General features: G+C 41.7%; 1 protein-coding gene across 3 annotated transcripts in view; it reads left to right on the top strand.

Moving 5' to 3' along the window:
• Positions 1-22737, top strand: part of SPEG (striated muscle enriched protein kinase) — a 1671639-nt gene that overhangs the window by 795527 nt on the left and 853375 nt on the right. For all 3 annotated transcript variants that reach the window (XM_085650107.1, XM_085650106.1, XM_085650108.1), the window contains one exon: positions 738-927. In XM_085650107.1, the coding sequence (XP_085506233.1) occupies positions 738-927 (190 nt within the window). The remainder of the gene's footprint in view (positions 1-737; positions 928-22737) is intronic.

The following is a 22737-nucleotide window of genomic DNA, read 5'->3' as shown; positions in this document are numbered from 1 at the left end:
GTGTGTCTGCTATACTCTAAGGGACATATCCCATTTTAACGAAACCCCTCAAGATTCTCCCATCCCTCTTATGCCTGGCTAGTCCAGGAATGTACAATTCATCTACAATAGCTGCTGTGGCAGGTTTGTTTCCCATTATCTGAAGCAACAGAACACACAGTTCATCTTCTCTTTCAGGATTGCCGAAGTATGAACTAGAGTACTAGTTAGTGTATTTGCCTCCCCTGCTAAAGTTGCATCTGTTGGCATGCTGAATACATTGGAATACATTAATACCACTTCGTTCAAGCTAATTTTCTGGGGGTTCCTCTTTAATTCTTTGTAAGAGCTTGTTATTTCCTGCTCACTTATGTCTGCTTCAAGGTCGGATGGATCTAGTGAGTGTGGAAGCATCCAGTTGAGGGAGGAAAAGCATGAGTCCAGTTCATATGAAAGTGTTATTGCTGTTACACAGATTACAGTAGAAGACTAAATGATTGTAAGATATATGAATCTTCATATAACCTAACGTCCCTTAATTTCACAGTGCTCTTCTTTGTGAGCTCCAATGCACCATATCTTTTTAGCTTCTTATTTTCTTTCTCTTCCTTCTCAAACTTAATTAATGTTGCACACATCTGTGTAGTGCCTCTGATCCAGGTGTTGCACATTTCCTTCTTCCTACCCCTCTGTGCTAACCCCTGGACATTTACCCATTGTTCATCTCTCATGTTTATTAGTCTCCTTCTGTCCCTCAGGTCAGCCTGTGAAAGAGAGCGAGACTGTCCGCATTCTGAAGGAGAAAGGCCACCACTCATTGGTTATCTCCCATGTTGGGAGTGAGCATGAGGGTCAGTATGTTGTCACTGCCCGGAATGAGCTTGGTGAGGTGGAGTGTTCCGCAGAGCTCTATGTGGAGGAGCCCCGACCAGCTGCAGCATCACACATGTAAGAAGCCATGAAAAGTAAACTTAAAATGTGATTAACATGTTCTCCCACAAGACTTGTGATAGCTGGTGAGTAGTGGAAGACACAAGGTGAAAACAGGTAATCTCATATAAACTGATTTGATCACATATTTTAGGCCAGAAGAAAGCTGCTCTGGCTTTCACTCAGACAGAGGCATGTACTTTGCACAAAGCCTTCTCTGATAGTCATATCACAGTTCATCAAATACCTCAGCATGTATTCAAAACTAGCACACAACTTCTTTATCAAGTGCCTAAAATAAATAAAGCAAGAGTAGGCAACTATGCCTCCTAATATTTGGGGCTTTCACTCGATTCTTTTCTGCTCACTGACTGACAATAAGAAGGCTGAGTGAATCTTGAGTTGTGTTTGATGTCACTCAGAACCTCTGATCCAGTGGCGTACCATCAACAACAGATACTCACTTTGGGCCCATAAACACACACACTGTCAACTAAACCGCTGGACTGGGTTTTTTATATGTTTCGCAATGTTCAGGATTAGTCTATAATACCTTTACTAACCCTTCACAGATCAAAAAAATCTCTCCTCTGGTCGACCATTAGTTGAACTAATTGATGGTGATAATGTACATAATCTTAACTATTATTTCTTTTAAGTAAATTACCACAGACTATGTAAAGTTTTAAGTCTTTACCTAAATTAAATGCATGTGAACCACTTCAAATATACAGTACAGACACCTTCTCTCATTAAGATGGAAAATTCAATCAATTAATCATCAAAACATACTTTGGAATCACGCAATGACTTATGACAAGAAAGGGAGAGCACAGAGAGAAAAGAACATCTGCAAATACACAAAATTATATTTACCAAGAATGGTGTGAAAACTAACCCCCTGGCCAAAGGGCTGGTAAGTGTCCACCGGGATAGTTCAGTTGACAAAGGCTTCAGGACAGGATTCAGGACAGGATAGATGATGTCTCTAATACCGACGATTGCGTCGCACCCCTCTCTGACACTCTCTTCCTCCTCGAAATTCTTCCGCGATCTTATCTAACCCCAATTAAATTAGGATAGAAAGTTCTGCATTCGATTCTTCTTCAGCTTCTCACAGCATCTCTCCTCTGCATCAGCATCACCCACTCTTCGGACAGCACCCACGGCTCACAGCATCTCTGCATCGACGTCTCTCTAACTAACTAAAAACTACCTCAGTTATACCCTTCGTTCTTTATGTACCACCCACTAAAGTTTCAATATTGTAAAAATACAAAATCTAATTGGTCAGGCAAGGGGGGAAGATCATCGCACCATGCTTACATGTCATCAAATTCCATTAAACTATTGTTCACAAACCCATCCCCTTAATTTTTATTCATACATTTTATTTCCCACCCGCATTCACATTATATTTGCAACATTTTATTAACTTCAACAAGTACATTCACTTCGGTGAACTTTTCACTGTTCTTTCTCAGTCTGGGACACTGTGACCTTGGCTGGTTTTCAAGTTCAATGTCATCCATCCAGGTTCACTTTCAGCAAGCATGCGCAGTGTTACAATTCAATCACATGGTTCAGCTTACTTCGGACATACACGAGAGGCCCAAATGTGCACTAATAATAAAGTAACAAAGACAAATGATACTTTTAAAAATGTATTGTTTAACTGTGTACCACCCATCTCTACTGTATTCCCTTTTATTTATTAATACTTTCCCCACATTAGTGTTAGTATAATTGCATGTTTTCTTTTCAGCAAAGCAAATGCCATGCACGTCAGGCTTTGAGCCACCATGTTAGTGCCTTCTGCTCATGCGCAAGAATTTCCCTCCAAGCTTTAGAACGTCATATTGCGTAGATGCAGTTGTCGCATGCGCAGTAAAGATTCCCCGCTAAGAGCGATTCTTAGTCCTTCGTTAATGTTAATATCATTAGTAAACACATAGGCAAGCTTCTCTAACCCACGTGTTTGTATGGTGCGCATAGGACAGTTCTAATACTTATTAGTGAGTTAAAGGAGTGGATTGCTTCCGAGCAAGTCTCTTTCTACGAGTCCTTGCTCCATCAATCTCCTCTCTGATGGCATTTTTGAGCCATCACAAAATTACCCATCCCAAACCAGATTCCAACTTTCAGCACTTCTCATTCTTGTTCTCTTGCTTTAATTTCTCATTTTCATTTTCATTGTCTAAATCTCTCATCTTCTTATAGATTTTTCCCTTCATTTCCTCCATTTGAATTTCATCATATTCTCTCTTTCTTTTCCTTCCCTTCCCATCCACTTAATATTTTCTTGCTCTTTCTTTGTTTCTGCAACATTTACACCAAATCATTATTACCATAACTATGATAGTTATACCAACTACTGGAAGAATTATTTGACCTAAAAAACTTTTCCCTAAATCAGAAAACCAAGTCCCTGTTGAAGTAATACTCTTTGTTAGTCTTTCCCATACACTGTTTACCTCCAGTGGTTTCAAATTTTCATGAAGTTTTGTAATATTCTTAATATACCCTCTAATTTCCTTATTCTTATCAGGAATGTAAGTACAACAATGTTGCACTTTCAGCATTTTACAGACTCCGCCCTCTTTTGCTAATAAGTTATCAAGCGCAAGTCTATTTTGTAAAACCATAGACCTAATTGCAACCATTTCTGTAGTAATCATCAAGAAACCCCCAGCAGTATCAGTCAAGAGAACGATCAACTACTGTCGACGATTTACAAATTCTGTGTGAATTCAGAATGACTCCCACTGAAGGTATCAATGCACCAAATATATCACCTACTATTTCTGAAAAACTAGCTCTCTTTCTTCGTGTTAGTCCATTAGTGTTTTCATTGCTTCCAGTGATTCTTTTTATGTGATACATTTTCAGAAATACAATCCCAAAGTAGCAGCTCCCGTACCATTGTGCCGGTAACTTATAATAAGCATTATACCCACACACGTAGTAAACCCCAGGAAATACTGGATCAGTTCCCCCTTTTAGTCCCTAACCTCCCAGAATTAGGAAGTAACATTCACATTCCATGGAACCAATAAATACGTTATTATAATCTGTCTCTAACCTATGGAGGCAGGTTTTCCCTTTCTTCACAAAGTCTAGGGACATCGCATCATGAGCCATGCCAGCTGTACAAATTCCCTCTTTCTCAACCCATGGTGGTACACAGGATTTCTATTCAGCAACTTTCTTTTGGAAATCCTGTCTCCTTTCTTCTACTAAATTCAAAAATACTTTCTCTTCTTCACGTAATGCACATGTTAAATTATTCTTGTGTGCTGTTACTATATCTATTGTTTTCATTGTTAAGAAGAATTCACCCATGAACTGTCCATCCTGACTGCTAAGTACTGGATTCATATTCTTTTGAATAGGAAGTGCTGAGAATACTACATCTAAGTTTGAATAATAATACTGAAGTTTTCCGGTTTTATAAAACAGACTTGTTAATACACTACATGAAATACCATATGTTAAAGGTAAATGGTGGTATGTGACTCCCTCTGATACTGAAGCAGGTAATTTCATACAGACATAACAATCACTAATCTCCATTGTATCTACATACTGTAATAGCAATTTTGTGAAAGAATTTAAAGATGTGTCGTTATCTAATACTGTGTGATGAAAATCCGTCTCATCTGGTGCTTCTAATTCTACTCTACCCCCTTTCACTGTGCCTGCTTTTTCATTAGTATCTGTATCATTCTTCTTACTTGTTATCAATAAATAAGGCCCCGATACTGCTAGTAATAGCCATATTGAAATTACTAATAAAATGCTAAATATGCAAGCTCTACAACATCTTTGTTTTAAACTTCGTTTTGGTTGTGCAGTGACTTCATTTCTTGCCATTTCAATCTAAGAAGATTTTCTCTTCTTTTCTAATTTCACTTGGAATTTCAATCTTCTGTTTTTCTCAAGGTGGCATCACTTCTCTTTCATTAATCTGTGCAATATTTACTTCTTCTGACTCCTCACTCAAGTCCAAATTTTCAAACTCCTCCAAAATTATATAGGTCCACTCAGGACCCTTGTATTTGTTGTTCAAATTTCTTAGTCTTGGATTTTTTTGAGTGTTTCTCACTATTGACTGTTTCGACTGAGTTTGACTAGTAACTTCCTTCACTTGTTCTGGTCTTTCTCTTGTTTTTCTCAGATAGTATCTCAATCTTTTCACTCCACCTGGCCAGTTGTCACCTTTTCTGACCCTTTTAATCTGAACTGCACTTTCACCCTCTTCGTCTTTTTCTAAAGTTCTTTTATTCTCAGGGTGTCTAGGCACAATCCGTTCTTCTTCTTCTGAATCACTTTCTACCTGTTCCTGTTCAGGTCTTATGTCATCCACCTGAACGTGTTCTTCTTCCTCTACCTGGTCCTGTTTGGGTCTTAGTTCAAGTTGATCTTTTTCTGCCAACCAAACCTGTTCTTCTCCTATCTGGTCCTGTTCAGGTCTTAATAAAATGTGTTCTTCTTCTGCCTGAACGTGTTCTTCTTCTCCTGTCTGTCCTTCCTCAGGTCTATGAATGGATCTGTTCAGCTCTGCCTGAGTATGTTCTTCTCTCCCTGTCTGGTTCTGCTCAAGGTTTCTGGTAGTTTTGTTCTCTTCTACATGAGCATGTTCTTCTACACCTATCTGGTCCTCACTACTTTCCTATCTTTCTAATCTTGTTCTGCTTCTTGTTTGAATAACAACTTCAGGTGTGTCAATCACGGGTATCCATTCCCACTGACTGTTGCTTGGTTGTTCTTCATCTATTACTTCAGAATCTATCCCTCTAGATTCTTCGACTTCACAGCCTTCAGCAATCTCAACTGGTTCAATCAGTTGCTGTTCTTTCTCAGCGGGGCCTGGAACTCTTTTGGTATGGCTCGCATGTATCCAATTGGGTAAACCTGTACACTTCACTGGGGTGCTGAGCACGACTTTCCGGCGTGTTTCTTCACTACTACCCAGTCTCCAGGATTCAAATCATGCGCCTGCGTTGGCTGCCTGGCAACTGTGTCTTCTCCAACCTGGTGGGAGACAGAACACACTAGGGCAGCTAATCCTTTGCAATAGTCCAATACCAAATCATCAGTTAGATTTATCAGTTTATATCCAGGAATGAATGCTTATCTCATTGCCCTTCCCCTAAGTATTTCATGTGGACTCAATCCTGTTTTCCTGTCAGGAACGCTTCGGAGTCCCATTAACACAAGAGGTAATGCATTTGGCCATTTCAGTGATGTTGATGCACACACTTTTCCTAACCTTGACTTGATTGTGCAATTTAATTTTTCAACCACTCCAGAAGCCTCTGGGCGGTATGCACAGTGCAGTTTTTGTTCAATTTTGAATGCTTCACAGATTAATCAAATTATTTCATTATTAAAATGAGGTCCTTTATCTGATTCCAAAATCACTAGGAAACCGAACCGAGGTATCAGTTCCCTCAACAGTTATTTAGCCACTGTGAGGCTGTCATTTCTTTTGGTGGGATATGCCTCTACCCATCTCGAGAACAGGCACAATATGACAAGAACATATTGCACACCATTGTGAGGGGGTAACTCAATAAAATCCAACTGCAATCTTGCGAATGGTCCTTCTGCCTTACCGATTTTTCCCCAAGTGACAACTGTCTTCCTACCTGGATTTAGCTGCTGACAAACTAAGCATCTCTGGCAAAGACTCTCTGCGACTATACTAAACTTTGGATTATACCAAATTTGTCTGAATTGTCTGGTCATGGCATCTCGACCAACATGAGTATCTCCATGATACATTCTTGCCATTTGGGAGAGTAGACATTCTGACATATCAACAAGGAGCTACAGGGGAAAAGTACGAGATTGGGTCATCCCCCACTCAAATCAGTTTTACAACAAAAAGACCCAATCTACTTAGTACAGTTGTAAAACTGATTTGAGTGGGGGATGACCCAATCTCGTACTTTCCCCCTGTAGCTCCTTGTTGATATGTCATGTTAAGTACGGCGGCTCAGCCGTGAGAGCATTTAACGGTCCTCAAAATAATTTTTTGGACTGGTTTGCAGTTGTGTACTGAGTGGCCAAAGCGGAATTTACTGACACCCAACCTTGGGTTTGAGGGTTTTGAGTTGTAAAGTTTATAAGTTTATAAGCTTTAAGTCTCCTGTGCAGAGAGGCTTCGTAGGTGATTCAATATGGATAGACACTGCTTAGCGTTCACAGATGAACAAATAGCTGCGATTCTATCTGGTCCATCGCTTCTCCCAGATACATCCCTTGCGAATTCCACCACTGCGAGGGAAGAATGGGAGAAGTTGAGTGCACTTAAAAAGAAGCAAGTCAGAATAGCTCTTCACGGGGCATTGATGACAGAGTATTTAAGAGCAGGGGCTGCCCCTGCGAGCCTCCTTGTACGAATTGAACCACGTATTTTTCTTGAGGACAACCAGTTCCGGATTGATTGGAGTTACATCGCAAACAAGTGCACCCGTGACTGGTTGATTTTAATTATTAATACGGCTCAGAGATTAAGTGAGGACCTCTTAAAAGAGATTTTGGAATTGGAGGAGAGTATTAAGAGGGATACTACACTCGCTGATACAAAGGAACAGTTATCTAGAATCCAGGAGGACCTTTCTGATTATAAAAACTACATGATAAATCAAAAAATAAAGGGTCTGAAACGCAATTTAGAACGCTTTACCCATGAATGGGCATTTCCATATGTTGAAGACAGTTATTACCAGCAAAGAACTGATTCAAGACCCCGGGGGGGTTTGCCAGGGGAGGTAGACAGCCCTTTAAACGATCCCCCTATAATTGGACATTCGACAACACATCTTCTGAGGAGGATGAGGTCAGTGGACAAGGCGAAAAGACCAACAGGGTAAGATTTAATCAATCTGAGCAATCCAATGAAGATCTAGGTTTACTGTTGAGGTCTTTTTTAGGACAGAATCAGAGAGGACACAGAGGGAGGGGGGGCCAGAGGGGCAAAGGCCAGACTCGACTCAATCAAGATCAAACATGGCAAGGGTTTTCCCCTCGAATAACACGGAGTCGAGGACGGAACCAACTCTGAATGACATTGTAGTGAATTTATCTGACTATAATTTGTCAGACGATGAAAGACGAGTTTTGAATAAAGGTTTGGGTTTTGTGCCTACTCGGTTACATGACAAATTCAAATGCCGCATTGAATTTCACGAAACAATGAGGAAGATCAAAATCAAAAAAATGTTTGCCAACAAGACACTGGACCCCCGTCTTTGTTTTCTTCTGATTTACGTTGCCCCTCACATTTTTGCCCCCCATCAGCAAGTATGGGTCTAGAGGTGGCTGTTTTTGAGAATAAAATTCTTCATGAAATTAATACTCTGGAGAATAAGAATGATAATCATATTTTTAATAATATGAGTAAAAAAGACTGGGCGGCTGTTAAAAGTTTGCAGGACAACCCCCTTGTCACTATAAAATCTGCGGACAAGGGTGGTGCGATAGTTATAATGAACACTAAGGATTATGAAGGAGAGGTCTTGAGACTTTTGAGTAAACGTGAAAACTACCAACCCTTGACCCGTGATCCTCTGTATGAACTCTTGGTGATCATTAAGATTATGGTATCCGCGGCTAAAGAAAAGAAATGGATTACTGTAAAAGAAGCCGAATTCCTTGTAAATGTTAAATCTAGGACACCGGCATTTTATATTTTACCGAAAATTCACAAGGCCTCGCGGCCTCCCCCCGGTTGTCCTATAGTTTCGGGGGTACAATCAGTTCTCGAGCCTCTCTCGCAATTTGCGGATTTTTTTCTCAGAGAGTCAGTTATCAAACAAACCTCCTTTGTACAGGATACTAGAGATATTCTGAATGTACTAGAAACTGTGAGTTATGACACATAATCTGAATTTTTAGTGACTATTGACATCGAGTCATTATACACTTGTATCCCCCAGGATGCGACTCTGGTGGCAGCAGCTCGTGCTCTGGAGGAACAAGAGTGGTTCTACGACACACCACAGTCGTTTGCATTACAATGCATCGAGATCGCACTGACTAGGAACTATTTTTGTGACAAAAATGATTTGTTCCTACAAGTCTCCGGTACTTCAATGGGCGCAACTTTTGCGCCCAGTCTGGCCTGCATACATGTAGGCCAGTTTGAAGAACATCGGATTTACCATCCTGCTAATCCCTTCTAGAGGAATATACTCCTCTGGAAGCGGTATATCGATGATGTTCTTTGTATCTGGGCAGGCACTGAGGATGAGTTGTTGCTCTTTCTGAACCGGCTGAATACATTAGATGACAGCCTCAGATTTACTTGGACATATAGCCGCCAGTCTGTCACTTATCTGGATCTTGATATCCATGCTGAACAGGGCCAACTGAGAATGATGGTCCATCAAAAAACTACGGATAGAAATTCCCTGTTATTGTTTAATTCTTTCCATCCACGGGCCCTCAGAGATAATCTGCCTGTGGGTCAATTCCTCCGCTACAGGAGAAATTGTTCTTCCACGGCTGATTTTATGCAACAATCTGAGGGTTTGTGTGATAAATTGATTCAAAGACACTATCCCAGAAAGGCAAAAAATGCGAGAAAAAGAGCCTTGAATACACCACGGAGTGTTCTATTGGACAAGAATCAAAAATCAAAAAGTGACTGTCTACCAGTTGTTATGACATATGATCCGTTAGCAAGTAAACTCAGACAACTGATGCGTAAAAATTGGGATCTGTTGTCAACAGCAGATTTCAAGATGCCGCCCCGAGGTTTGCATTTAAAAGAGCATGCAACTTGAAGGATAAACTAGTGCACTCTTGTGCAAGAGTTGAGCAACCTACATCTACACTACCTGCAGGTTATTACCCGTGTGGGTCATGCTCTGTATGTGGGTTGACTTCTAAATCTAACAGAGTAACATTGACGGATGGTAGAATATGGCATTTGACACAGTTTACCAATTGTAACACAGCCAACGTTATCTATCGTATCACGTGTAAATGCGGGCTGCATTACATTGGTTTGACTTCGAGGAAAGTCAAGATACGCATTCAGGAACATCTAAGCACTATTAGGATAGGAAAACTGACTACAAGATTTGTGCAGCATTTTGTCACTGAGAAACATGATGCTAGATCTCTGACTTGGACAGTATTGGAGAGAATTAACCTCATCGCTGCTTATGACGGAGTGGTTCCGTCATGCGCGTCGGTCGCGCTGTGCGCATGATGGAACCACTCCGTCATGGTCCCACCCGCTCAATGGAACCTTCAGCACAGCGCGGTAATCCGCACCGCGCTGAAGGGGTTAAGGGAGAGGTTTCAAGTATGGATACATTACTAGCTAATAAGGAAGCGCGTTGGATCTTTTCTGAAAGAGTTGATAAGATCGGATTAAACGACTGTATTGAATGGAATAGAATTTCACTTTGAGACTGGTGACTGTTCCTTTGTGTCAGCAGAGTATTTCTGTGTGCTTTGAAATAAGCCTTGTTGCGATAGGAAAAAATGATGTGGTCATGATAAGTAATCTTGAGCTTTAAATATAGTGAATGCTAAGTGCAATTTTTTCATAGGGGTTGCCAATTTATTACGACGGCACAGACAATTGGCTGTTGAGATAGAAAGGCATCTCAATAAAGTTTATTGAAAAGTTGATAGTGGAAAGTAAATTACATTTCCAGATTTAATGGTCTTGATTAAATTCCATCTATCAGTTGAGATCTCGTCAAGTTTGCTTGTGGACCTTTCCCCAGAGTAAAAGTGGATTTTCTGGGTAAATCAATGATACCATTTACATGTTGTGGTTGGTTGTAAATTTCTTGGTATATCTAAAAAATCATTTTTATACCAGCAAATTGGTACAATTTGAGGGTAGGATATCCTTATGGTCGGGTCTGTGCCCGGAGTTATCTGGAAAAGTATTGAACAACTGCTTATTCCAAGATGGCGCCTTTCTTTGCTCCATACATCACGTGATATATTAGAAACAAACGTGCTTCACGTAGGAACCGGCGTGTATATTGGGTAGACGCACGGGAATCCTTACGCGGCTGAGACGAAGCTCGGGACGCGAGTGTTTTGCGGTAAGATGCAACAGTGGGGAGAGATGCAGGAACGGGCACTATTACTTTGAAGGCTGGTACGTGCTTGAGTGTGAGTTGGGGCAACAGGGCTGTCATTGGAACAACGGCTTGGAGTAGAGTGCTTGATAAGAGCAATTTGGATACCGTTTGGTATTGTAACCGGAACAAGTGTGTTTCGAAACAGATAAGGGACACTAAGTTGAGACCGGTGATGGTTTTAAATATCCTTAGTTAACATGCTTTAGTAACAATAGGGATGTTCAAGCGTGAAACGCTCCCCGTGTCATTGAATTTACGATGAGTTTTTTGACACGATTGTTATGTGGTTGAATTTTGATCTGAATTAATTTCTCCACAGAATGCCCAAAGTACAAGAGGGTTTGTGAAATACAGGACCACTGAAAAAATGACAGTGCCTGTTTGACACGGTGTCGAGCTGGTATGAAAAACCTTGGCTGACAACGGGTAATGATAACCTATGAGGTTGTTTTTTATACATATGTGAATAGTTGAATACAGTGGCCTTGATGTATTCTGTTTTGGCGCTCAGTGCATAATGGCAAGAACCTTTCCTTTTGTCTTTTGCAGTCACAAATAGTTCCTTACAAGTGTGCTGATCAGGTGAATGAAGTCCTAGTGCCCTGAAGAAATTGACATAAGAGTAAGGCAATGAAACATGTCGGCTAAATGGCTTTCTGTCTGTTAAGATACAGCACTTTTTATCTTTGAACTGACCCATGAGCTAAGAATAAAATGATGGTGGCCATGGCTCTTTATCAATTTTAACTCGGGACTATGGTGTGTGATGTTCACATATTTTCACCTTTGTTGATTATAATTTTTTTCTGGTATATTTGCCCAGTTTTTTTGTCCAAGGTAGTAACCTATGATGAGAAACGTGGCAGTACTGGTGATAATTTAACCAGTGTCAGCCCGCTGTGGTGTTGCGCACGTGAGGTTCTACCTTGTCTTGCACAAATATTTTCACTGATATTCACGGTGTGGGTTTTGTATCCCTGTGATTATACTGGCTTTTTCACATATTGATTTTTGGAACAGAGTGACTGCTACACTGGTTTAAGGTTCTTGCAGATTTTATATCGGTACAGACTCTGGTGAATTAGGAACCCCTCTCACAAGTCTATATGTTGGGGAGCGGGTCAGAAGAAGTTAATTTGATACTTCTCAATTCCTTCTTTACACAGTGTGGAAAGTATTTCTGTACTAAGTAGAGTAGACATTCTACCATGACTGGTCTTCCATCAGTGTATACCCATACATCATCCTCTGTCCTTCTTTCACAATGTGACTTTATCCAGATCTCTTTTTCTTTTGCCTCAACTTCTTCCTACAACTGTTTACCCTCATCACATGTTCCTAGTGCAGAGAAAAGAATAAGTTGGAAGCTGATTTCACTAGTTTCAATTTTTCGGTTAAGTGACATTTTATTTGTTGCACAATATTGGGCAATTTGGTCAGCATATTGGTTACCTGCCACCACATAGTCATTTCCTGACTGGTGAGCAGCACACTTAACCACTACTACTTCTTTTGGCATTTGTATGCTTCCAATAATTCCTTTACATTTTTCCCATTTTTTATTGGAGATTTTTAAGAAGTCAGAAATCCCCTCTGCATCCAGAGCTGGCCAAAGTCGTTCACAACCCCAAAACCATATTGACTGTCCGTAAATACGGGTATTCACCAATGTTTCCCAATTTTGCATGCCTTTGTTAAGGCCACCAATTCAGCTACTTGTGCAGACTTGACTCCCGGTAAACAGGATGCTTCAAAGACCCCTGATATTTAACATACAGCATAAGCTGCACTGAGTCCTCCTTCTTCGGTCCTCAAGCAAGACCCATCTACAAATAGTTCATGATCTGGCTCTTTCAAAGGTTTTTTTTAATGTCATGATGAGGCTTGGTACACATCTCAGTTACGTCCAGACAATCATGATCCACTTAATCTTTCACTTCCTCTCAGCATGGGTCTGTTAATAGGTTAGCAGGGTTTATGACCGTACACCTGATTACTGTCACATTTTCTGCTCCCAGAATCACTCTTTCATACTTAGTCATCCGACTAGGGGTAAGGTGCTGTGTTTGAGTTCTTGTTAAAAGAATCTCAACTGAATGTGGAACATAAACCTTAACTGAATGTCCCATCACAATCGACTCACTTTGCTCCAGACTCATACAAGTAGCAGCTATTGCTTTTAAGCAGCCAGGTAAAGCTGAAGCCACAGGATCCAAAGTAGCAGAAAAATATGCCACTGGACGTCGGCTCAATCCATGTCTTTGGGTTAAAACTGAAAGTGCACCATCTTCTCTCTCACAACAGAACAGTGCAAACTCTTTTGTATAATCGGGCATGCCTAAGGCAGGGGCCTAACACAGACTATTTCGCAACTTCACAAACGCTTCCACGCACTCATCATTCCAGACAATCGGATCTTTCGCTTTCTTTTGGGTCAACTGAATCAATGGTTTTGCTAGCAGGGAAAATCCCAAAATCCACTGCCTACAGTACCCCACTATTTCGAGAAACATTCTCATCTCTTTTTGTTTCTTTGGTAACTGCATTTGAATGATTATTTTTATTCTCTCTGGGGTTACTTTTATAACTTCTCTTTCTATTTTTTGGCTAGATATTTGACTTCTTGCTGATAAAACTGCAATTTCTTTGGAGACACCATGGGGCTCATTTATGAGCCCCTGCGTCACTTTTGCGCCACGGGTGCATCACTTTTTGTGACGCACCAGTGGCGTAAAACATGCGCCATATTTACAAAGTGACGCATCTACCTAGATGCGTCACTTTGTAAACCCCTGCACTACATTATACCTGCGTCAGGTATAATGTATGCAGGGTGGGCGTTCCCACGTAAGTAAGCATCGTAGAAGTGACGCAGTGAAATCTACGAGATTTCACTGCACCACTTCTAGGGTGCAAATGCGTCAATATCTTGCGCCTGCCTCACAGCAGGCGTAAGATTGACACAGGCCCTTTCACATGGGGCTTGCCCCATGTGAAAGGACACATTGCTGGAGTTGCGTCACTTTTGTGACACACTCCAGCAATGCGTCACTTTTGCGCCTACAGATACGTCAGAAATACTGACGTATCTGTGACTCCTTGCGACATATTGCGTCATACTGTAAATATGACGCATCATTGGAGTCGCAGGGAGGGCGCAGTGAAAAGTGACGCATCACTGTTTTCACGCAGTGATGCGTCACTTTTCATAAATGAGGCCCCTTGTGTCCTCCTTTGGCCAAATGGTTCAGTAAAGCAATTGTATCAGTGACACAATCTTCTCATGATTTTGATGCCACCAGTAGGATATCAATGTATTGAACCAGAACTGATTTTCTGGGCATGACCAATGTCTCTAGACACTTTTTCAAGATTTGATTAAAGATTGAGGGGCTTTCTGTATACCCTTGAGGAACTCGGCACCATGCCAAGACACGATCCTCGAACATAAACGCAAATAAATACTGACTGTCTGGGTGCAAAGTAATAGAGAAAAAGGCTTGGCATAAATCAATTACTGTAAACCAGCCAACTTTCCAGGGAATCTGATAAAGAATCACTGTTGGATTTGGCACTACTGGGCAACAAGGCACTACAATCCTGTACCATTCTGTACGTCCCACTAGGCTTTTTAAGTCCTATTATTGGCAAATTACAAGGCTACTCATTGTCTCTTTCAAAATGCCTTGTTTAATACTTCGGTCAATTTCTGGAGCAACTCCTGCTTTTACTTCTGGACTCATTTTGTATGGTTGTGTGTTTGGATACACTGCCCCTTCTTTCACTGCTACCTTCACTGGATCTACATTTGCCATGAGTCCAATATCGTTTCCTGTAAAATCCCATACACTAGGATTCACTGCGGTTCTCAATTCTTCTGGTAATTCACTTTCAGTCATCAAAGAAAACATTCCATCTACCGCTGTACTTTGCTTGGCTAATAACATTTTATACACAACGTCCTCATCAAAGGTTTGGAAAGCGACACCATCCGGTGTACAATAGATTGTGCAATTCATTTTGCACATTAGGTCTTGTCCTAAAAGATTTACTGGACTAGAGTCAATCAATCAATCAATCAATCAATCCATTTGTAGAGCGCACTACTAACCCGTGAGGGTCTCAAGGCACTGTGGGAAGGGCGGGGGTGCTGCTACTGCTCTAACAGCCAGGTCTTGTGAAGTCTCCTGAAGGTTAGAAGGTCCTGGGTCTGTCGCAGGCGGATGGGGAGGGTGTTCCAAGTCTTGGCCACGAGGTGGAAGAATGATCTGCCGCCAGCGGTCGCTCGTCGGATGCGAGGGACGGTGGCGAGGGCGAGGTCAGCAGAGTGAAGCTGCGGGTGCGGGGTGTAGAAGGTGAGTCGATCGTTGAGGTACGCTGGTCCGGTGTTGTGGAGTGCTTTGTGAGCGTGGGTGAGGAGCTTAAAGGTGATCCTCTTGTTGACGGGGAGCCAGTGCAGGTCTTTCAGGTGGGCTGTGATGTGGCTGCACGCGGGATATTGAGGATGAGGCGTGCTGAGGCGTTCTGTATGCGTTGTAGTCGTTTCTGGAGTTTGTCTGAAGTTCCTGCATAGAGGGCGTTGCCGTAGTCCAGTCTGCTGCTGACGAGGGCCTGGGTGACCGTCCTTCTGGTTCCGGTGGGGATGCATCTGTAGATCTTGCGGTGCATGCAGAGGGTGTTGAAGCAGCAGAAGGAGACACCATTTACTTGCTGGGTCATTGACAATGAGGAGTCCAGGAGGACCCCCAGGTTGCGTGCGTGGTCGGTGGGCGTCAGTGCAGCTCCCAGCGTGGCCGGCCACCATGAGTCGTCCCAGGCGGAGGGGGTGGATCTGATGATGAGGACCTCCGTCTTGTCCGAGTTCAGTTTCAGGCGGCTATTCCTCATCCATTCGGTGATGGCCTTCACTCCTTCGTGGAGGTTGGATTTGGCACCGGTGGGGGCCTTGGTGAGGGAGAGGATCAGCTGGGTGTCGTCGGCGTATGAGATGATGTTGAGGTTGTGCGATCGGACGATGTTGGTGAGCGGTGCCATGTAGACGTTGAAGAGTGTCGGGCTGAGGGACGATCCTTGGGGTACGCCGCAGATTATCTTGTTGTCTTTAGATCGGAATGGAGGGAGGTGGACACTCTGGGTTCTGCTGGTGAGGAAGGAGGCTTTGTCGCGGATCCCTGCGTTGTGGAGGCGTGAGCGTAGGGTGTGGTGGCAGACGATGTCGAAGGCGGACGAAAGGTCCAGAAGATTGAGGGCCACGGTTTCTCTGTTGTCCAGCAGACCCTGATGTCGTCGGTGGTGGCGATGAGGGCTGTTTTAGTGCTGTGGTTGCTGTGGAATCCAGACTGTGACGGGTCCAGGATGTTGTTCTCTTCGAGGAAGGAGGTCAGTTGCCTGTTGACAATCTTCTCAATGACTTTCGCCGGGAACGGGAGTAGGGAGATGGGCTGGAAGTTCTTGAGGTCCTTGGGGTCCGCCTTGGGTTTCTTGAGTAAGGCGTTGATCTCGGCGTGCTTCCAGCTCTCTGGGAAGGTGACGGTCTCTTAGGAGTTATTGATGATCTTGAGGAGATGGGGTGCGATGGCGGAGCTTGCTTTGTGGAAGATGTGGTGCGGGCAGGGGTCAGATGGTGAGCCGGAGTGGATGGTGTTCATGATTTTGATGGTGTCGTCATCATTGACGCTGGTCCAGGAGAGCAGGGGGTCTGTGTGGCTGGGGGGTGGTGAGTCTGAGGTGTCGGTGTCTGTCGGGGGAGCCTGGTTGTTGAAGCTGTTGTGGATGTCTGCGATCTTGCCGTGGAAGAAGGTGGCTAGGGAGTCGCAGAGGTCTTGCGATGGCGGGATGTCGTTGGAGTTGGAGCTGGGGTTGGAGAGTTCCTTCACGATGTTGAAGACTCTTTGCTGTTGTGTGCATTGTTGTCGATGCGTTCTTTGAAGGAGGTCCTTTTTGCAGCTCGGATGAGTTGGTGGTGTCTTACTAACATACTACAAATCGATGCATGTCTTTAAAATTTCCAATATGTACTTCCATTGGCTTTGTGATTGGTGTTCTAATCTGTTGGTTTGACACTCAAACTACTTGGAGGGACTCTCCCCGGAGGGGTAGGTTTGGGATGTCTGCTGTTCTCACAGTATCCAATAGAAAAGTGATATAATTTCCCTCCACTTTCCCATCAACAGAATGGACCTGACTGATCTACCGGCATGGATGCACCAAGTACGCACTCCTCTTCCTCCCCTCTCAGGCACCGTCATTGCAGGTACTCCTCTTCATCATTATTATTATGTAAAAGATATTCTGAAACTACAGAATTTTTCTTGCCACTCTCTCCTTAAAATCCGGCGCTGGTCCTGTACTTCGGTGGATTCACAAAATGTGGCATAGGAGCTGGTGGCACCTGATACTGTGGAGTGACTACCTGCTGCTGCTGACTCATAATCACTTCATTCTGCGTCCTTGGATTTAAATTTTGATTTCGCACATTATTATTCTGAATGCTCTTACACTCGTTCTTCCAATGTCAAAGCTTTCTGCAGGCATGACAAGGAAACTTCTTTTTGCTTCCTCTCTATTCATTCATCCTCTAAATGTACCACCATTCGCCACATAATCGTTCTGATTCTGTTCTTTCATCTGACCATCAACCTGGGTAGTTAATTTATTTTCCTGCTGTTCTACCAATTTTACTTTTGCCCACATCATTTTCTCTTTTAACTTTCTATGCCTTGCCTCAATATCATCCCCGCAATACCTTGCGTACTTCAAAATCTCGTCAATAGACTTACTCTGCCAGCACAACATGTGCTGTTGAATCATCTGACTAATTTCCGGTTTCAAACCATACATAAACCGATACACAAAATGTCCCATATCCTTATCACCAATGTTTTCAAAACCACTATACTGTTTAAACACCTGGAGCAATCGCTCATAATACGCATTTACAGACTCATTCGGCTCTTGAGTTGCTCTATCTATCTTCACCCAATCTGTTTCTTTAGAAGGTATTTTCCCTTTCAGGAAAGTAATTACTTGGTGATATTTCGTCATCACCTCATCTGCTCAGGTGCTCCTGTTTTAGAATCTCTTGGGTACTCTTCACTTGGCCAATCAATTGTAATCTTACATTCTGTCCATAAATCAGCAGGTACCACTATATCGAACAGACTATCCAGATCCTTCAACAGAACCTTCAAAACTTTCAAAAATCTGTCAACCTGTTTGTACCATTCAACAGGTTTCTCTCTCAACCTAGGGAAGTCATTCGTAAATGACAAAATATCCTGTCTGCTCCATGGGACATGAACATATCCACCACCATGAATCTCTCTCATAGCACACAATCTTTCTGTCTTTTCTGATTCTTTTAGAAAAAATGCAGATGATGCTTCCTTCGCTTGTGCTTTCTTGTCCACCTAGTTCTCCACTTATCAATGTCACCCCACTTCTGCAAAATGATCATCAACTCTTTCACCTGTAGCTTCCTACCAGACACATTCATATTCTCCAAATCCTTGTCAGTAAACTCCACTCTGTATGGTTTCTGCAATATTTTTTATCTCCCTATATCTACTCCAATCTCTGGAGCCATCTCTGTCAATGTTTCATGATACACCTTTGCATTTCTGGTTATACTTCTACGTATAAACAACAACTTTTCCTCACTGTAATCGTTCTACTCCCACATTTCCAGCTATCATCTCTACCAGTTCCACTTTCAACTTGTAAATATCTAAAATCTTTGGTACTGAGCTTCATTTTCTATTCCCTGTGCCCATCTTTCCAAATCTTCTGGAGTGACTGCTGTTGAATTTATAGTTCTTACAGGTGCCATGGACCCTTTTTCTTTCAAATTCCCAGGTGTGACTCTTTTCAGATATTTAAAATACAGGCTCCCTTCTAGGAAGGTCCATTAATGAAATGACTGAATCGCACTCACTAGCTTGATCATCTGTTATTACTGCCTCTTTTCTGGGGTTATTCAATGAAATGGTTACAGTTTGAGGTTTCGGGCAACTCGTTTTATCTCCATATAATGGAATAACAGAACCTATAGTCACTGGTACTGTTAAAGCTTCTGCATTCAAGTTCAATTGATGTATTTTCTGTATTAATTCTTCTCTATTTTTATTTAGTGCTTCTCTTTCTTTATCATGAAGTGCCCTATTAACTGATGTATCATGTGAAATTTGAGAAATTAAGGGTGTTCCCATTGCTGGTGCACTTGGGGTAACTCTACTGGGTCCTTCTTGGTACGGGGAGAGGATTTAATTAAAATATCCTCTATTAATTCATCTGATTCACCATATCCTGTCACATTCATGTGTTTCGTTTTCTCCTTACACTTGCCTCCAGACTGTTCCTCAGCCATTAACACCGGATATAAACCTTCTGATACCATAGCTCTTCTCCATTGCTTCATCTGACCTTCACGTGACTCATGCAAATATCTGGCAAAAATCCTCTATACTTTCCACTCCGACATTTTTCTCGTTCATACGCCTCAGTCTCCCATTCTTCCAAAGCCTCATACTGAGTTAATCTAGGTCTCGGTTCTAAATCATTCATTCTCATTCTCAAATTCTGAAGAATTCTCCCATTAAATGTACAATTTTCAGGAAAAGCTAGCACTCCATCACCTTTCGTATATTCTATCCAATTCCCCAACCATACACAAGTATGATATCCTCTTTCCATCATCGTAAAGGAAGCAGGAGTTTTCAGTGGCGGAATAGGAATTCCCTCTCTAGTCAATACAGGTTTATCTTTCTTAAAGAAATTCTTAATTCTTTTTATTTGTGAAATTTTTCTCTTTTCTCCCTACCTCCTGGATGAACGATATAAAAAATTGTATTCCGCAAACCCTTGAAATCTTCTATCTGCACGTCTCATTCCAGTAATCAAATCAGAATCCAACATACAAATTCTCTTTCGACCTATCCTAGCGCGGCTTCTATCTTTTCAACCAATCAGACTCAGGCTCACGCTCATGGTCTGACCAATGCTAGCGTAGCCTTCTGTGACGTCAGTATCACTCCTCACTATTGACCCCTCCTTTACAAAAGCTGCTTCTGTCACACACCCGCTATTTCAACCAATCCCAGCGCGGCTGTCCGTGACGTCAGTACAACTCCAGCGACTGACCCTCCCTTCACAAGGTAATATGAAAACCTTTCTCCAAATTTTCCGTTAATAACAACATAAAAACATTCGCTACTCTGCCTGTTCCTCTAAACACAGGATATATTTTGACTTATTCTGGAGTCTCAGAATTGCTCCTCTTCTACTGTGAGTTAAAACCTCTGTTTACCCTTCATGAAAGCTCGGAAGAACCTGTTACTCCTTCGGTGTTACCCTTACTAGGAAATTAAGACCAAAGTTTCACCAGCGAACTCTCTGCTTTCATTCACACTCTACTTTTATACGAAAATAGTCCCTACTTTAACACTGCCAGCCCTCCACAGCTTCTCAGTGCTATTACAACAGATGAGTAACCTCACTGCAGTATGGCTTCTGTCACCACCCGCTGTTCATTCCTCTGGAATTTTCTGGACAACATAAAACTAGACGCTAACTTTTTTGTTAAACATAAATCAATAATCAATATCTATCACCAAACTAGTCAATAACAACCATAACTCTGCTACCAGAAAAACCGATCCAGCGGCATACCATCAACAGCAGATACTCACCTTGGGCCCATAAACACACACTGTCAAGTAAACCGCTGGACTGGGTTTTTTATATGTTTCGCAATGTTCAGGATTAGTCTATAATACCTTTACTATCTGCAAATACACAAAATTATATTTGCCAAGAATGGTGTGAAGACCAACCCCCTGGCCAAAGGACTGGTAAGGTTCCCCCAGGATAGTTCAGGCGACAAAGGCTTCAGGACAGGATTCAGGACAGGATAGATGACCTCTTTAATACCGACGATTGCATGGTACCCCTCTCTGACACTCTCTTCCTCCTCGAGATTCTTACGCGATCTTCTTATCTAACCCCAATTAAATTAGGATAGAAAGTTCTGCATTCAATTCAATTCAATATCTCTTTATTTCGATTAAAAATCATGAAAGATGTTTGCATTTAAAACAATTATCTAATTCATTTCCTTGGAAATTACATGATTGTACACACAAGGAGATTAGCACGGAAAACAGATCCACAATGATAAAGTGCATAAGTGTATAATAAATAAGTATGTTAAAACTATTAAAATATTCCAACGGTTATACCCCGAAGATCTGTTACAATTGGTACAGCTTTTAAGTAGATAAAAATGACCAGGTCAATACACTTGAAACATGTTAACATAATCTCATCTTTTTTACTCTAATGGCCCACATCCAACTTACAAATTTGGCAACTGCGATCACTATATATTCATCAGTTTCTGTTTTTAGGATCCTAAATGCTTCATTGCCAGAATTAATACCCAGAGACAAGCAGATGGGTTTGAGCCACTTGTGCCTGGGGATTTTGTAAACAGGGTAAGTGAATAAAATATGTACCAAGGATTCATTCTGAGTCGGACAGAATGGGCATTTTCTGCGATTCGTGGTACACCATTTACCAACAAATGAATTCATTGGGAGTAAACCCACTCTAAATTGATGGTAATGTTTCCTATCATTAAAAACAGTAATAAATTCCCAAGTTCTGCATTCGATTCTTCTTCAGCATCTCACAGCATCTCTCCTCTGCATTAGCATCACCCACTCTTCGGGCAGCACCCACAGCTCACAGCATCTCTGCATCAACGTCTCTCAAACTAACTAAAAACTACCTCAATTATACCCTTCGTTCTTTATGTACCACCCACTAAAGTTTCAATATCGTAAAAATATAAAATCTAATTGGTCAAGCAAGGGGGGAAGATCATCACACCATGCTTACATGTCATCAAATTCCATTAAACTATTGTTCACAAACCCATTCTCTTAATTTTTATACATACATTTTATTTCCCATCAGCATTCACATTATATTTGCAACATTTTAATAACTTCAACAAGTACATTCGCTTCGATGAACTTTTCACTGCTCTTTTCTCAGCCTAGGACACTCTGCGACCTTGGCTGGTTTTCAAGTTTGATGTCATCATTCCAGGTTTACTTTCAGCAAGCATGCACAGTGTTACAATTCAATCACATGGGTCAGCTTACTTCGTACATACACGAGAGGCCCAAATGTGCACTAATAATAAAGTAAGACAGACAAATGTTACTTTAAAAAATAAATGGTTTCACTGTATACCACCCATCTCTACTCTATTTCCTTTTATTTTCTTAATACTTTCCCCGCATTAGCGTTAGTATAATTGCATGTTTTCTTTTCAGCAAAGCAGATGCCATGCACGTGAGGCTTTAAGCTGCCATGTTAGTGCCTTCTGCTCATGCGCAAGAATTTCCCTTCAAGTTTTAGAACGTCATATTGCGTAGATGCTGTTGACGCATGCGCAGTAAAGATTCTCCGTTAAGAGTGATTCTTAGTCCTTCGTTCATGTTAATATAGTTAGTAAACACTTAGTCAAGCTTCTCCAACACGCGTGTTTGTGTGGTGCGCTTTAGTTTCACATAAGACAGTTTTAATATTTATCAGTGAGTTAAAGGAGTGGATTGCTTCCGAGCAAGTCTCTTTCTACGAGTCCTTGCTCCATCACCTTCAGGTGAAAAACATACCCATTTTGTACTTTTTATCAATGTAT

Source organism: Triturus cristatus, chromosome 3_2 (genome assembly GCF_964204655.1).
Source record: "Triturus cristatus chromosome 3_2, aTriCri1.1, whole genome shotgun sequence".
NCBI classification, from domain to species: Eukaryota; Metazoa; Chordata; class Amphibia; order Caudata; family Salamandridae; genus Triturus; species Triturus cristatus.
This window is presented reverse-complemented; position numbering and strand designations above follow the sequence as displayed.